Source organism: Squalius cephalus (genome assembly GCF_949319135.1).
Source record: "Squalius cephalus genome assembly, chromosome: 9".
Lineage (NCBI taxonomy): Eukaryota > Metazoa > Chordata > Actinopteri > Cypriniformes > Leuciscidae > Squalius > Squalius cephalus.
The window spans coordinates 2090618-2109191 of NC_137130.1; the positions used below are offsets into that span (position 1 = coordinate 2090618).

General features: G+C 35.1%; 1 protein-coding gene across 1 annotated transcript; it reads right to left on the reverse strand.

Annotated features, from left to right (window-relative positions):
- Nucleotides 1-3092: 3092 nt before the first annotated feature.
- akap17a (A kinase (PRKA) anchor protein 17A) lies at nt 3093-14321 on the reverse strand. The gene is made up of 5 exons (XM_079881841.1): nt 14196-14321; nt 11496-12272; nt 8102-8250; nt 5348-5588; nt 3093-4073 (listed from the first exon to the last, which is right to left on the reverse strand). The coding sequence occupies exons 1-5, from the start codon at nt 14220-14222 to the stop codon at nt 3348-3350; spliced, it is 1920 nt and encodes a 639-aa protein (XP_079737967.1). The 5' UTR covers nt 14223-14321; the 3' UTR covers nt 3093-3347.
- Between the last annotated feature and the right edge of the window lie 4253 nt (nt 14322-18574).

Below are 18574 nucleotides of genomic sequence, written 5' to 3' on the forward strand. Positions count from 1 at the left end.
CATAACAGACACAATACCGTTATAAACATGAACATCTATTGGTGCAATATGTGTCACATGACTAAACTTACATACCTCAAATACCTTAATATCAAATAACTTTAAATACCTCCAGTTTCACAGTCGACATTATAACGCGGAAACAGCGTTTTCAAATTTATCCACTTTGGAGAGCGTTTTCAAAAAGCTTTGTTTTTATTAATAAAAACGGCGTCTTAGTGTGACAGAAGACCAACACGGAGAGAAAAAGATATTAGTGTGGACAAGGCCTGAGAAAGAGGAAAACCAACCGGACGGTTCTTCTTTAAAAGAAACCTAGAAAACAAACTTTTATGAAAACGACCATCTTCATAAATTTTAATGAGAACAACCCTTGACAATACTTATTACCTCTAAACATAATTTACTCACACATCATTCTTAAAGGTGCATTGCGCAACATTTCATGTTAAAAATACCCGTTTTTCTAACCCATGCATGCTTAAACAATTGCCTGATGGGCTGAATGAGCCCTTCTCTGATCACTGCGATTGCCTCTATAATCCTGTACAGTAAAATAAATAAGAGGGATTCGGGTCGGAATTTGAGACTGGGCGTGACGTCATGCGTGTTCAGTTGCAGTGTTGCAGTTTCGCTTGTCGCCAGAGGGGGCATAGTTCTGCAAAAACTCAGAGACTTGCGCAATGCACCTTTAAACTCCTGAAGATTGTGTCCTCAGGCCCAATCACAATGAACACAGACGGGTTTCTGAAACACAACATCAAAAAGTATCTGGATATTAGCACTGGAATCGTGATTTATCAGGTCCGGACGGCGTCGCAGATCTTGTGTGGATCTGGATGCGTTAGTGTTGACTACAAATAGTAGGTTTTACATATTGACTGTCGCGCAGTTCATAACCGTGGATTCTTTGCAGCCTTTAGCTGATCCTTCACTGGAAACCAAAAGTAACTCAATCCCGCCAAACGGTTTGCACCGGGAACAATACTAGTCGACACCATTATGACTAAAAGTTTTCTAAGAAGTATTTCCTACTAAAGCAAGGCGGTATTTGACTGTTAAAGTCCCACTGAAGTGCCTTTAAACACAGCATTATTCAGTGTGTTGATGTAATTATCACTGAAAAAGGAAGAGAGGGCGGGGCATATGAAGAAGCTCCTCCCCTTTTTTAAAAAAATAGCCAATAGTTTAGTTTATATCACAGCTTCAGTTTATAAACCAGACTTCATTCGCCCAAATGGAAAACATATTAACACTGTCTGAATCATTCCCTATCCGCTATATAGTGCACATGTAGAGAATAGTAGTGTGAACAAGTGACTGATTTCAGTTGCAGCTTCAGTGTCTATTTAGTGTAGGGGGCGGAGCTTCATATTCTAGAGAGCATTTGATTGGACAGGAAACCTGATGAGAAGCTGAAATGCAGAATGATGTCATCAAAATCATTGATCCATATTGGTGAAGTGAGAGACTAAGTTTTGAACACTTATATCGTCTAAATGTGAATTTTGTCCAAAAAAGCCAAAAAAACTCTATTTTGATTTCAAGGGGACTTAAGCACATCCATAGCAGACTGATGGGAGTGGCCTTGGACGGCAAGCCCAGTGCATTATGGGTGTTGAAGTTATAATACCTATTTGACAAAAGACAACAGCCTTGTTTTCTCTGTTTTCTCTAGTAAGGTAGCAGCGATTTCAAAAAAGTTTTCACATTTCTACTGCATAAGCAGCGAAGTTTTATTGAAAGCCAGTTTTGCATGCAGTTATGTTTAGTTTAACAATGTAAAATGAATCAAGATACTTGCTATAATCCAAAGCACTGCTTTATTGAGACCTGCCGGGAAGGTAACTGGAGTTAAAACGAGTGACAAACATGTCCTTCAGTGGCGCTTCTGCCATAAAACAGTCTTCGTAACCACTTTACATGTGCGTTTTCAGCCTAAATCAAGTACTGTGCTTGTGCCGAGGAAAACAAAAATGGATTCCCCATTAAAAAAAACACTATAAATCCAACTTCTACATATGATTGAGAGTCGTATACAAAACCGCATTGAGATGCTTGAAATGAACAGATAATAAACACTTTCAAAAAAGTAAAATTCAAGTCATAAACCAAGGATTGTAGTCTATGGAGTTTAATAACGCTGAACGAAACACTCCAAGAGAAAATCTGTGGCACAGACTACAACAATCAAAGCTTCAGTCTTTGTAAGGCAAACTTAAAAAAGAAAACGTGATACTAATGGGAAAAATACAGTCAGATAAGTTCAAGACACCGGTCATGATACTGTAGCGTTTAATTCAAGCAGTGACTCTTACAAACCGGTCAAGAACACGTCCAGGTCATCATTCACCTCCAAATCAAGAGAAAGAAAAAAAGAGGAAATTAATTTTCTGTTTAAAGAAAATGAGGCCTTTAATAAGAGACAATATTTAGGGATTGTTTTGCATGGTGACATTATTTTGAAATAAAAATTTATATAAAGTAATAATGTATTAGTTATAATATTATTGGTCCAAAAACTTATTTTCTTTACGAAAAATATAATTTGCTGTGAAATATTTTTATTTTATTTTTAAAGAAATTTGAATGATCCTAAAACAGGTTTCATGATTTTTATGAGAAAATAATTTTATGAGGGGGAAGAAATACAATCCTAAAACAGGCATAATTTTCATTAAGAAAAATATAACTTGTTAGGGGAAAAATAATAATAAAAAATTAAAATTAAATCTTAATGATCCTAAATGGGCTTCATGCTTCAAAAAACAAATTCTAGGAAAAATAAAAATAAAAAATACAATCCTAAAACAGGCATAATGTTCATTATGAAAAATATAATTTGTTAGGGGAAAATAATGAAAAATTAAATAAAACCTTAATGATCCTAAACAGACTTTTATTGAAAAAAAAAAAAAAAAATATGGGAAAAATAAAAATACAATCCTAAAACAGGCCTAATTTTCATTATGAAAAATATAATTTGCTGGGGAAAAAAAAAAAATGTAAAAAATTTTTTTTTATATATATATATATAAAAATGATGAACAGACTACATGTATTTTATGAAGAAAAAAAAAAATCCTAAAACAGGCCTAATTTTGATTATGGAAAATGCAATTTGCTAGGAGAAAGAAAAAATTAAATCTTAATAATCCTATAAACAGGCTTCATATTTGTTCTGAAAAATATAATTTGTTGAGAAAATGAAAAATAAAATCTAACTGATCCTAAAAAGCAGGCCTCATTTTACTTTATGCAAAAGACAATTTCTTATTTTCCCTTCTATTTGTGTGTTGAATAATGTCCAGGACGTGTTTCACCTCACACAGCAGGTTTATCTCCTCTCAGTATCGTCTGGATCGGTGATGCGAGTGTCGACGGCGTCCTCGACTGGACGAGCGACTCCTGCTGTTGCTGCTGCGACTCTTGCTGCTGCTCGGCCCGTGACTGTCCTTCCTCGCCCGGTGGCGCCGGTGTCTCGTGGTTCGGCTCTTCCGCCCGTTACGACTGTGACTCCGTTTCCCGGGACTGTGACTCCGCCTCCCGTGACTCTGACTCCGCCTGCCGCGGCTCTGACTCCGCGTCCCGTTGCTATGACTCCGCCTCCCACGACTCTGACTTCGCTTCCCGCTGCTGTGACTCCGCCTCCCGCGACTCTGACTCCTCCTCCCACGACTCTGACTCCGCCTCCCATGACGCCGCGTATGATTCCTCCGCTCACGTCTCTCTCCGTCTGCTTGCTCCTCCACGCTCTCCGGTTTCTTTGGTTTGCTGTCCTGGTTGTCCGGCTTGATCTCGCCACCGTTCACCTGCGCGTGGCAGATCTGCAGGTCCAGGTCGATGACGGGAGTGTTCTCGATCTCGTTCTCATCGGTGTTGGTGCTCTTCTTCAGCAGGTTTCCCAGCAGCCGGTCCCGCAGCTCACGCTCTTTCCTCTGGAGCTCGAGCGCTCGCTTCTTCTCGGCCTCGACGCGCCTCAGCTCCTCCTCCTGCTGTCGCCTGCTCTCCTCCAGCTGATGGAGACGCTCCTGCTCCACCTTCTGCTGCTCCAGCTGCTGCTGCTTCAGGCTCTGAGAACACACACACACCCTTCAATCAAACCGGTTTTATAAAATAAGCTTGATTATGTTCCAAATTTCGTTTTTTCCTTTATAATTTTTAATAAAAAATTATTTTTATTAAATTTTAGTAATCATAAAAGAACATCTATTTAATTAAAATCATGAAACTTATACAATTTAACAGCATGCTATTAAAAGTTTAAGAAATATAACATTTTTAGGGCCCTATGAAATGTTTTATTTTTGTCCAATTTATTTATTTTTTGTCCATTTAAATTGTTCTGGAGTCCTTTTAAATGATTCATTAAATCAAATCAAAAAGCATGACTAAACTGAAATCATGACACATACACTTTTAACAAAAAATTACAAAGTTCAAGAAAAAGGACATTTTAAAGCGCTATGAAACGTGATGAGGTGATGCGTGGCGCATCTCAGAGATGGTACAAGATGAGCATTTGTGGTTAAAAAGTATATAATTTTTATTCATTTATTAGAACATTACCGATCGTCTCGCTAGATAAGACTCTTATTCCTCGGCTGGGATCATGTTGAGACTTTGAAGCTGCATTTGAACCTTCAAACCGTTGGTTGCCATTGAAGTCCATTATATGGAGAAAAATCCTGGAATGTTTTCCTCAAAAACCTTAATTTCTTTTCGACTGAAGAAAGAAAGACATGGACATCTTGGATGACATGGGGGAGAGTAAATTATCAGGATATTTTTATTTTGAAAGTGAACTAATCCTTTAATATTTATCCATTCCAAACATAATTTGGAGACAATGAGCATAAGAACCGTTGTGCCGCTGCTTATATTTATCACGCAGAACAAATGCCCAAAACCTGCCGTATGTGGATGAGAGTCTGAAACCAGGACTGGTGGGACGTTGTCCTGCTCCACTTCACAGATGCAGTGAAAGGAGAATTATAGAATGACGGGACACTCATTTATGACACTTTATTCATCAGGAGGAACAGCTCGTTCAGCGCGTCATACGTCATTACGCTACTTCTACGTCATTGCACATGAGCAGTGCTTTCAGTTTCGGTTTTCAATCCGATCAAGTGTTTGCATGTTCTCTCGATCCGATTAGAAAAGGAATAAACCACTGCTCTCAATCAGATCGAAATTTCATTCGGACTGAGCTCAATCGGATCGATTAAGGTGTTTACTTTTCCGATTGAGCCGTCAATCCCATTACTAACGGATTATTTGTCTGCATGTAAATGTAGCCTATAAAAGCCATGAATGGGGTGTTGCCCGAGGTCATGTGATGTACCTTTGCTCGGCTCAGTAACTCAGCGATGAGCCGGATGGACTCCAGGTTCCTCTGAGCCAGCAAGAGTTTCCTCTCCTCCATCACGATCTTCTGGTGGAGCTTCTTCTGTTCTTCTTCCTGCTGCTTCTTCATCTTCTTCTGGTTCTTCTTCTCCTCTTTGTCCTTGATCTTCTGCTCTCGTTTACGCAGTTTCTCCTCCCTCTTTCTCTCCTTCTCCTGCTCCTCCTGCTCACGCTGTTTCCTGAAACACCATCCACACTCACTGATTACTGGAGATTCTTGCGTAATAGAGTTAGGTGATAAAGTATAATAGAGTTAGGTGATAAAGTATAATAGAGTTAGGTGATAGGGTGAAATAGAGTTAGGTGATGAAGTAAAATAGAGTTAGATGATAAAGTATAATAGAGTTAGGTGATGAAGTAAGATAGAGTTAGGTGATAAAGTAAGATAGAGTTAGGTGATAAAGTAAGATAGAGTTAGGTGATAAAGTATAATAGAGTTAGGTGATAAAGTAAAATAGAGTTAGGTGATAAAGTAAAATAGAGTTAGGTGATGAAGTAAGATAGAGTTAGGTGATTTAAGTAAAATAGAGTTAGGTGATAAAGTAAAATAGAGTTAGATGATAAAGTATAATAGAGTTAGGTGATGAAGTAAGATAGAGTTAGGTGATAAAGTAAGATAGAGTTAGGTGATAAAGTATAATAGAGTTAGGTGATAAAGTAAAATAGAGTTAGGTGATAAAGTAAGATAGAGTTAGGTGATAAAGTAAGATAGAGTTAGGTGATAAAGTATAATAGAGTTAGGTGATAAAGTATAATAGAGTTAGGTGATAAAGTAAAATAGAGTTAGGTGATAAAGTAAAATAGAGTTAGGTGATGAAGTAAAATAGTTAGGTGATAAAGTAAGATAGAGTTAGGTGATAAAGTAAAATAGAGTTAGATGATAAAGTAAAATAGAGTTAGATGATAAAGTAAAATAGAGTTAGATGATAAAGTATAATAGAGTTAGGTTATGAAGTAAAATAGAGTTAGGTGATTAAGTAAAATAGAGTTAGGTGATAAAGTAAAATAGAGTTAGATGATAAAGTATAATAGAGTTAGGTGATGAAGTAAGATAGAGTTAGGTGATAAAGTAAGATAGAGTTAGGTGATAAAGTATAATAGAGTTAGGTGATAAAGTAAAATAGAGTTAGGTGATAAAGTAAAATAGAGTTAGGTGATGAAGTAAGATAGAGTTAGGTGATAAAGTATAATAGAGTTAGGTGATGAAGTAAGATAGAGTTAGGTGATGAAGTAAGATAGAGTTAGGTGATAAAGTATAATAGAGTTAGGTGATGAAGTAAAATAGAGTTAGATTATAAAGTATAATAGAGCTAGGTGATGAAGTAAAATAGAGTTGGGTGATAAAGTAAAATAGAGTTAGGTGATAAAGTATAATAGAGTTAGGTGATGAAGTAAAATAGTTTGATGATAAAGTATAATAGAGTTAGGTTATGAAGTAAAATAGAGTTAGATGATAAAGTATAATAGAGTTAGGTTATGAAGTAAAATAGAGTTAGGTGATGAAGTAAAATAGTTAGGTGATAAAGTAAAATAGAGTTAGGTGATAAAGTGAAATAGAGTTAGGTGATAAAGTATAATAGAGCTAGGTGATGAAGTAAGAGAGTTAGGTGATAAAGTAAGATAGAGTTAGGTGATGAAGTAAAATAGAGTTAGATGATAAAGTATAATAGAGTTAGGTTATGAAGTAAAATAGAGTTAGGTGATTAAGTAAAATAGAGTTAGGTGATAAAGTAAAATAGAGTTAGATGATGAAGTAAGAGAGTTAGGTGATAAAGTAAGATAGAGTTAGGTGATAAAGTGAAATAGAGTTAGGCGATAAAGTATAATAGAGTTAGGTGATGAAGTAAAATAGTTAGGTGATAAAGTATAAGAGTTAGGTGATAAAGTAAAATAGAGTTAGATGATAAAGTATAATAGAGTTAGGTGATAAAGTAAAATAAAGCTAGGTGATAAAGTAAAATAGAGTTAGGTGATAAAGTATAAGAGTTAGGTGATAAAGTATAATAGAGTTAGGTGATAAAGTAAAATAAAGCTAGGTGATAAAGTATAAGAGTTAGGTGATAAAGTATAATAGAGTTAGGTGATAAAGTAAAATAAAGCTAGGTGATAAAGTATAAGAGTTAGGTTTTTCCCATTTTTTTCCCATTTTCCCATTTTTATCCATATCTTTCACATCTACTGCAGTCAGATTCACCCGCGTTCACTCCGAAGGAATCACTCACATGACCTGTGCACTTGTAATGACACATCAAGGATGTTAAGAGGCTAAAAGCAGGTTTAAATATTGCCCCATTGAAGTCAACAGGGTGCAAATTTTAAAAAGAGGATAACACGGTGTAGGCAACACCGATTTTTGTCGTTGTTCTCTGTACTGACAGCACTCCAAATTGACAAAAAATGAGCTCAATGTTAAAATTGACCGGAGTTCTCCTTTAATTTGAAACAGCAACCCAGAATATTTGTCACAAGCATTGATTAAAACAATGATGGCAATAATCGCATGAAAAAAAAAAAAAAAAAAAAACGACTTCAATTCTGGACCTTTGGCAGTGAGGGGGGGTTCATTCGAACCACCCGAACCCCCCCTGCCTACGGGCTTGAGATACCATGCTAGTTGACAGACGATGGATGGATGGATAGATAGATAGATAGATAGATAGATAGATAGATGAGTATAAGCTAAAGGTCATACCTCTCTTCCTCCTTCCGCCGCTCCTCTTCCTCCTTCTCTCTGCGTTTCTGCTCCTCTCGCTGTTTCTCGAGCTCCTGGAGCTTCAGTCGCTCTTGCTGTCGTTTCCTCAGTGAGGAATCACTCAGGTGTTTCGTCGTGTCAAAGGTCACCTGAGAGGATGCATGTTCAGGTTATGCTTATAATAAACATCTTAAAGCTTCATATTTACTGCTATATGAATGAACAAATGGTTCCATCAGTCTAAACACCTTTTCAATATATATATATTTAAATAAGCATGTTCAACAAACACTACTATGACGTACAAACACTTTTTTTTACAACAGCATTTACTTTTTTTAACAGCATTTAAATTAGAAATATCGGTAACACTTTACAATAAGGTTCATTAGTTAACACTAGTTAATGTATTAACTAACATGAACTAACCATGAGCAATATATTCGTAACTGTATTTGTTAATCTTTGTTAACGTTAGTTAATAAAAATACAGCTGTTCATGTTAGTTCACAGTGCATTAACTAATGTTAACAAGATTTTAAAAAAGTATTAATAAGTGCAGTTCATTATTAGTTCATGTTAACTAATGTAGTTAACTAATGTTAACTAATGAACTTTATTGTAAAGTATTACCGAAATATCATTTCTATGTATATTTTGTTTACAAATAAAATGTTTAATTGCATTAAATAAAAAGGTAATAGTCCTGAAAAAAATAGACTTAATTTTCATTATGCAAAATATAATTCATGTTTTTTTTTTTTGTTTAATGTTACATGATGGTTTAAGGATTAACTGAGTTCTTGACATGATTTGTCTCACTGTAACTTCAGAGTTTCACCAAACGAACATGCTTTAATGAACAGCGCTCCGTTAATTCAACTTTCCGTCGGCTCGGGTGTCTTTGCTCTGCTGAATAATCCTTGAAATCATAATACAGTCCAGCCGTGGCTTTCATTTAATTAAAGGCCGTCACAGTGCCGGTGTTATTCTGCTGAACACACTCATTAACACAAGCCTCTTGTACTAGCGCTTCACATTATACGCCTGAAGAGCCGCACGACTCATTAAAAACCATAATCCGCTCGAGTGTTCGAGTCGAGCTGATAAACTAAACATTTCTATGAGCTTTTCTTCTGTGCTTTGCGTTCACAGACCAGGGTTATTATCGTTAACTAAAACTACAAACATTTTAGTTAAAATAAATGACTGAAATTGAAATAAAATATAAAAAAACAGCAAGTTTCTTTCCCATTTTTGTTTAGTTTAAAGGGATGGTTCGGAATAAAATCAACCGAGGGTCCTGTGCACCATGACCTCGAGCCAAACCCCCCCCAGAAGCCTTTATTCCCTTGGTTGAACATTATTAAAGTTAGAGCTTATTTAGAGACATCAGCCGGGTTAGCGGTAGCATTAGCCGTCAGGCAAGTGTTATTTAAATAAACTCCTGATGTACTTACAAACTTTCCAATGCCTCGTTTTATGAGTACAGAACCTAGGCTATTTGTACGACTGTAGAAGTTTGGTGCCATTCTGCCCAAACTTTTGAACGGTAGTGTATAATTTTACATAAGATTCTATTTTAGATAAATGCTGTTCTTTTGAACTTTATATTCATCATAGAATCCTGGAAAAAAATTTGTACACAACTGTTTTCAACACTGATAATAATCATAAATGTTTCTTGAGCATCAAATCCTCATATTAGAGTGATTTCTGAAGGATCATGTGACACTGAAGACTGGAGTAATGATGCTGAACATTCAGCTTCGATCACAGGAATAAATTACACTTTACTATATATTTAAATTGTCATAATATTTAACAATATTACTGTTTTTAATCAAATAAATGCAGCCTTGGTGAGCAGAAGAGACTTCTTTCAAAAACATTAAAAATCTTACTGATCCAAAACTTTTGAACGGGAGTTCAATATACATATACCTAAAGTTTTGGATACCAAATTGCGATTCTGTGATATTTTCATAATTTTCCATGATTATTTATTACAAGTGTTGCCATAGAAGTAGAAAATGTGTAAGTTGTTTAAAGGGATACTTCACCGATTAGCATTAAGCTTTGTATCAGTAGAAACCCGGCAGTATTTTCGAGTGACCGTGCTTCCCTCCCTCATGTCCTCCTGAGACGAGAGATTTCTGTATTGTGTGTCTGGAAAAAAACCTCTGATGACGTAAATATCGTCATTTATCGTCATCAGAGGCTTTTGTGTCCAGAGGCGAGAGACTCCAGCCAGTAGGAGGAGCTCGTTCCGCATGTCTTCAACCCGCCCATAGGGGGAGCTCACGTAGGGGTGTGACGGTTAGCATATAACCGTGAGACTGACAGTTATAGTTGAACACCGTCATTACAACTATATAACCGCCAAAACCGTGTTATTAAAATATTTTTTACAAACATTTTTTATCATAGAGAATGTTTAAATACTAATTAAAAACAATTGTTAACAGTCTGTGTTATTAATGGTCTACGTGGTTTCCAACTGTATTTGATTCTTTGCCAAGTACCCCCTGACCGACCGCCAATCATTTGAGATAGAAATAAAAGCTATGATATAGTGATGTGCCATCATTATGAGATTTATTAAACAAATGAAAAACATTTGCAATAATAAACATTAGCAATGAACATTTGCAATCGGGAGACATGGTTTTTACCACTTAATGAAGTTTTGTTTTGTAAAATCGTCAGACATGATTTTTACCACTTCATTAAGTTTTGCTTTGTAGAAAGCCTTTCTTTAAAGCGAATTTCGTTTTGTACAAATTGTATCTTAATTTTAATAAATGTTTCAGCAACCAATTGCATGTATTTAATAAATAAAAAGCAAATATAGGATACAATATAACCGTGACATGGAGGCGCCGGTGCGGCGCGTTCACTTGCATTGCATTGTGAAGTTGAACTAGAGCGCATCTCATCGTAAATGAATGAAACTCAGCGTAGGCCTATGCCTCATACATCAGCATTAAATATCTTTGCTGCATCCTTTCTAGAACAGACAAGGGCTTTCTTGCGGCTCGCATCAGCAGAGCATTGCATCGTCCATAGACCACAAAACAAGCGGATGGCGGGCGGGTGCGGCTTTGAAATCTGGTCAAAAAACGTTGGTGCGGATGATGATGAGTTTTGTGATGCGGTTGCGGATGAACTAATACCCCCATCCGCGTATCTCTATCGTTAACAACATTGAACACTACACAAATATTAATTTTATTCAAACTAAGTTGTCCTGTAACAGACGAACGTCACGAATGTCACATTTCTACTACATAAATGACCCAATTTAAATACACATTCATCTTTCCAGCGGTGAAATATCCCTTTAAGTAGAAAACAGACGAAAGAATGGGATCTAGAAGAGAACCAAACTCACCTTAATACTGCAGGCCACGGCTTTCCCATCATCCCCCTTCAGCATCAGCTTCATCCCTCTCAGAGAGTCCATGGCTTTCACGAACCCCGTGTGATCCAGATACTGAACGTACCCCTCAAAGTTCAAGTGTCCCCCGAACGAGAACGTGTTGAAGTTCTTCCCGGTCATCTCTTCCCGGTAGGGATCCAGCATGGGAATGTCGACGTTACGGATCTTCCCGAACCGCTCAAAAACGGTTGTAAGCGTCGCTTCCGAAGGCTTATCGGGAGAACCGTCCTTCTGGGCGAACCATTTACAAGGAAGCCCTTCGAGATGAACGGTATCGGGACGTTCTCCCGGGACAGTCTCGTTCATGTCCTTGGCGTCCCGGAAAAACGAATCCCAATCGTGGCGTGTCGGGAAATAGGTTTTGTTCTCGGCCGTGCGCACCTTCAGGACATCCGTGAATCCGCTTAGTTTGATGCTCTTTCCCTCGAGTTTGGTCAGGATTCGCTTCACAACGCTCCTGTTCTCCACTTCGCCTTCGAAGCGAATGAAGTCCATGGTGCTCTTGGAGATTCGGAGTGAGGAAAACTGGTCCGGATGAGCCATAGACTTCAGCCTCTCCATCACTTCCCAGTTGGAGATGGACTTTCCCGGCATCTTGAGGTGAGGGAGAGCCACGCTGATGGTCATCTTGGCGATGGGCTTCAGGTAGAGGTTGAACTCCGGACACAGATCCACGGCCTCGGCGGTGTCGTTCACTATAGACGTCATCATGGACGCTTCAGATGAACACTTCAGAGAGAAAAGAGACAGTCTTCAGTGTGGCAATCTTCACTTTAGGAGTAGTTCACTTTAAAATGAAAATATTATAGAAATATTATAGAAATGTTTAAAGTTTAAAGATGTTTAAAGTCCCCCTGTGGTGAAAATCAAGCGTTTAATGTTGTTTATGTGTCTATGTGGTGTTTTTAATCTGCTTTAAGACAAAGCATGTGTAAGTTCATAAGTCGACAGCATTGCTGAGTATTTCCTCCTTAAAACTGCAGTGAACCAAAGACAGTCTCAAAAACACGCTTTGAAATCGCTGGTGTTTCTGACGTCACAAACTACCTTGTAACCAATCAGATCAACGTGTGATCGTCAACCAGTGGATCTCTGAGCTGAGTGAGTGAGTGAGTGGAGGCGGGGCTCATTTGCATATTCATAGAACCGCGCATACTAAATGAGGCGAGGGTGTCGAGTTACATTCAAGATATTTTAAGGCATGAAGAATTTTTTTTCAAGGAAACAACACTTAAATATGTCATTTTGGTGATCAAAGATGAGTTTTAAGGGATACAATTATTGACTACAGGGTAATATTGTATTTAATAAGGTAATACTAGTAAAAGTAAGTCATAGATGAGATTGCCAGTCAATAACTGTTCATAACCTCAACAGAAGAGGCTCTTTACATCTGAAATCGAACACCAATGAACGTCACTGCATGAACAAAGTTTTCAGATTGTTTTGTGAATTAAGTAAATATCTGGTCAAGTGTACAATTTCAATAATTGGTCATAAAACAACTCCATATTATTGAAGATGCACCATTAATCTTTGATCAGTTAATCAGCTTTGATTAACTTAAACTAAAATTATTAAAATACACAAATGAAATAAGCAACTTCCATAGAAGAGATATTTCTGTTAGTTGACTAGTTAATATTTCTAATTTTTGAAAATAATATAAATAATCTAAATAAAAAAAACTAATAAAAATGACAAAACAAAATTACTAAAACTTAAAACTAAATACGTTAATTGAAATAAAATAAGGAAGTATTCAGTAAATATTTCTGTTAGTTGACTGGGTAACATTTTGCTTTCACTAAAACTAAAAATAACTTCTCTAACTAAAAAAGAAAGAGTTAACTGAAATAAAGTAAATAACTGAAATAAAAAAAAAGCTTTCAGCAAATATTTCAGATAGTTTAGTTTACGTAAAAATACTAAAATTGCTAAAACGGAAAATAACGCAACAAAAATTAATAAAAAAACAGATATTAAAAAAAGACAAAACACAAAAGAACTAAAACTAAGATGGAAAAATATAAAAATAATTCAAAAATACTAATACACACAACAATAATATATTAATAATACTCAAATAACACATATCTGAATATTGAAGGGTTTACATGTCTGTGGTTTTATGACAGAACATCTCATGCACAAATATAATAAAATACCATTAAATATACAAAATTCACAAAACATTTGAACATAGAGTTTATTATCCTTGGATTGCAGCTGATATTGATGATCATGGACTAACACTGGATGATATTTCAGTCTGTACTAGTTATTAATATTACAACAAGACTCGTGTGGGAACTGAACATTCACAAGCTCAGCGATTCAGAGTTTATGATGATTTTACTACCATAATAATTGTTGTCACTATGTTTTATTGGTGTAAAACACGGTGGATATAAATAATAACATGACTACATTAAACCCTACAGAGAGTCACTTATTTTAATGAATCGCTGATTAGACAGATTATGCAATAATATAGAGATCAGACACACAGTTAGTGCGAGAGATGATGCTGATGTGTAGATTATTGATGAGTTATTGATATCGGAATCATTGACCGGTTACACGGGTGAGAGTGACACTCATGGGCACAGATGAAGGGAATCATATTTAGACACGTAAATGTTTACTAACCTTTCTGAATTGTTCGGACTGAAGCATAAATAACAACAGCAGTCCGCTCACAGTTGAAACAAACGGACATGGTGTTTACAGCTTCCGCATACGTCACTCAGAGCCGGAAGTTGGAGAGGAGCTCTGCTGCCCCCGCGTGGTGACGATTTGCCCTGCAGCTCAACTTACTTACAATTCATTAAAATAAAGTTGGTTCTGAATTAAAGTTCTCAAGACACATATCTGTGAATGTCAGATAATAAAGAGACTCTTAGATCATTGATGTGATGTGATAAAAAAAAAAAATATATATATATATATATATATAATAATAAAATATGATTCAATATAAAATAGGAGATGATTATATATATATATATATATATATATATATATATATATATATATATATATATATATATATATATATATATATATATATATATTATGTTTAAAATAATAGAGAAATTATGTAACCTCTTTACACAAAATTATTAAAGAGACACAAATAAGCAATTATAATCTATCCTTTAAAACTAGAATGACTTTTAAAAACATTTCCTTTCTTACATTCATCTTAAGGCAGGGGTTTCATTATTTTTTTATTTTTTTTAAAATAATAAACATGTGATTGAAAAATGAAATATTAGTTACATTAAATAGATTAAATTAGATTAAAATAAATAAACAAATAATAGCTAATAATAATACTATGGTGATTATATGGTGAGAAAAAAAATATAATAATGCAACTTAATAGAGACTAATTTTAGATTTATAATATTATTTTTTCAGTGTATGAGTTGGATGTTTATAAAAAGAGTTTTTGATTTAAAAATGATTTTAAATTTAAGAACAGGGTCAAGATCATATTTGGCATCTAAAATATTGAAAAACCTTGTTTTAGTGGACAGAAAAGTCCTCAACTCTAGTCTCATTTATGACTAATTCGAACCCATTATATAATGCAAAGTAGAAGTTTACGAGGTCTGATGTTAAAATGAGGCGAAACTCTGAAAGTTTGCACACGTCACACACCTTCATCTGGAGAAACATGTTAATCTTCTGCAAATCTCTACAGCATTAACAACGCCGGATCAGGAGTCGTGTGATCCCTTTTGTGCGGCTCTGGAAAATGTTTCTAAAGGGGGGAAAAAAGTATGGATTCAAGAATTTGATCAAAAAAATGAGTGAATTTTACAGCATTGATTTGACATTTGACAATTATTAGGTGTTTTTGTGTTCATTTCTGTGGCATTTCTGATCAAGGAGTTTGTTAATTCTGCACATGACCTGTGTGTGTCACATGACTGATGATGTGATATTTGAGGCTTTTATCCTGTAATCACATCAGCTTTCAAATAGAGTATGAAGTTCTGTACTGGCATTGATGGTTTCATGAAGAACCTTTAATATCCATGGAATCTAACATGTTCTTTATATGAAGACAAAATGGTTCTTGATCACTTTATAAGTTCTTTGGAGAACCCAAAATGGTTCTTGATCACTGAACAGTTCTTTGGAGAACCCAAAATGGTTCTTGATCACTTTAAAGTTCTTTGGAGAACCCAAAATGTTTCTTGATTACTGAACAGTTCTTTGGAGAACCCAAAATGGTTCTTGATCACTTTAAAGGTCTTTGGGGAACCCAAAATGGTTCTTGATCACTGAACAGTTCTTTGGAGAACCCAAAATGGTTCTTGATCACTTTAAAGTTCTTTGGAGAACCCAAAATGGTTCTTGATCACTTTAAAGTTCTTTGGAGAACCCAAAATGTTTCTTGATTACTGAACAGTTCTTTGGAGAACCCAAAATGGTTCTTGATCACTTTAAAGGTCTTTGGGGAACCCAAAATGGTTCTTGATCACTGAACAGTTCTTTGGAGAACCCAAAATGGTTCTTGATCACTTTAAAGTTCTTTGGAGAACCCAAAATGGTTCTTGATCACTGAACAGTTCTTTGGAGAACCCAAAATGGTTCTTGATCACTTTAAAGTTCTTTGGAGAACCCAAAATTGTTCTTGATCACTGAACAGTTCTTTGAAGAACCCAAAATGGTTCTTTATCACTTTAAAGTTCTTTGGAGAACCCAAAATGGTTCTTGATCACTGAACAGTTCTTTGGAGAACCCAAAATGGTTCTTGATCAATTTAAAGTTCTTTGGAGAACCCAAAATGGTTCTTGATCACTGAACAGTTCTTTGGAGAACCCAAAATGGTTCTTGATCACTTTAAAGTTCTTTGGAGAACCCAAAATGGTTCTTGATCACTGAACAGTTCTATGGAGAACCCAAAATGGTTCTTGATCACTTTAAAGGTCTTTGGAGAACCCAAAATGGTTCTTGATCACTGAACAGTTCTTTGGAGAACCCAAAATGGTTCTTGATCACTGAACAGTTCTATGGAGAACCCAAAATGGTTCTTGATCACTTTAAAGGTCTTTGGAGAACCCAAAATGGTTCTTGATCACTGAACAGTTCTTTGGAGAACCCAAAATGGTTCTTGATCACTTTAAAGTTCTTTGGAGAACCCAAAATGGTTCTTGATCACTGAACAGTTCTTTGGAGAACCCAAAATAGTTCTTATATTGCAAAAACCTCATTAAAAAAACACTCATTTTATGAATTTTATTAACCTGTAGGTTGTGCACTGAAACAATATGATAGTTAATTTATGCTTTTATATACTGTACCTAGACATGTCTCCTTTTGTCCCAATGTGTTTGTGATAAATGAAATAAAAATGGAGGTTGTTCTCACTAGTGTTGTGAGATTTGTTCAGACAAGTGTTGAAATAGCAATAAAAGCTGTCGTACCTGTTTTACATCAAATCACCCGTGTATCTGTTATATCACGTCATGAGAAAGAAGACAAGCTCAGTTTATAAATCAACTAAAGATATGAAGGACAAAACACTCACCAAAATAAGTGAATTTCCCAATTATGACCTAATTATGACCTATAATTACAAAATAATTAAATATGAACTGTAAGTGTGTAGCGTATGTTTGTGAGAAGTGTAATGCTATGAAGGCCATTTCTGAAAAATCATGCTTTTGTAAATCATAATTATGACATAAAAGGTCAAAAGTATGACGTACTAAAGACACATGCATTATGAAAAAGTCATAAGTTGAAAATATATACTGCACTAAATTGAAATTCTGACATAAAAAGTCACAATTATGACATCAAAGTAACATACTAAACCATAATTATGAGATAAAAAAAAATCATAATTCTGATATACTGCACTAAATTGAAATTATGACATAAAAAGTCAAAATGATGACTTAATCAAATGACATAGAAAGACTTATCATAATTGGCTTGTCATAATTTCAACTTTTTGTCATAATTATGACAAAATTCTGACATAAAAAGTCGAAAATATAAAATACCAAGTCATAGTCAGTATCCTTTTGACTTATGTCAGAATTTTGACTTTCACGTCATATTTAAGATTTACCAAAGCATTTTTGTTTTATTTCTTATCTAATTGGATTCCATATGATTCATTTTAAACATATTCTGTAAAACATCTGATCAGATCCTGAATAATGAATTCACAGCAGATGGTTAATAACTTCAGTGTCATTTAAGAATCATTTTATTTGATCAAAACTTCAGCAACACAAACAACTCACATTGTCTTCAGGAAATGTAAACATCGAATTGGAAGGAACTTATATATATATATATATATATATATATATATATATATATATATATATATATATATATATATATATATATATATATGTATTTCTGGCAATTTTAAAATGACAAGTGCCTAAAACGTCCATTTGTTAATCAATAAAGGCACTTTAAAGACACATTTGGGATTAGTTTTCTCTAGGAGGTCTAATAATATCATAAAGCTTAGTACATTTGATCAGCTAAAAGTGCATTGGGTTAGAGGAACTGGTCCTGGAGTTAGACTTTCTCTTAAAGCAGCTTGTTAAACGTGGCCTAAACACACAGATAAACACACAGATTACAGGATAACAGTCTCAAAACATGTCGATTCCTGCGTTTGGAAGAGCGTCATTAAAGGCACGGCACCTTAAACCGGACCATCATGCAACAGCGACACAGACACAACGTGCATCCCAAAATAATCAACTAATATTTACATGTTCATTAGAGCATCGCTCAAATAAAATAGTTGTGCATAATTTTGCTGAAAGAGATGATTGCATTAAAAATCGTTCATCCTCATACATACTGAAATTTAAAAGGCAGCTCTGCATATATTTTCATCTATAAAAACCCAATTTATACTGTAAAAAGGATTTTAAATGTGGAAAATAATTTCTATAACTATAATTGTGTGTTTTTTCAACTCACTAGTACCATACTGTTAGATGTATTATTTATTTAAATCTATTTTTTATTTATTT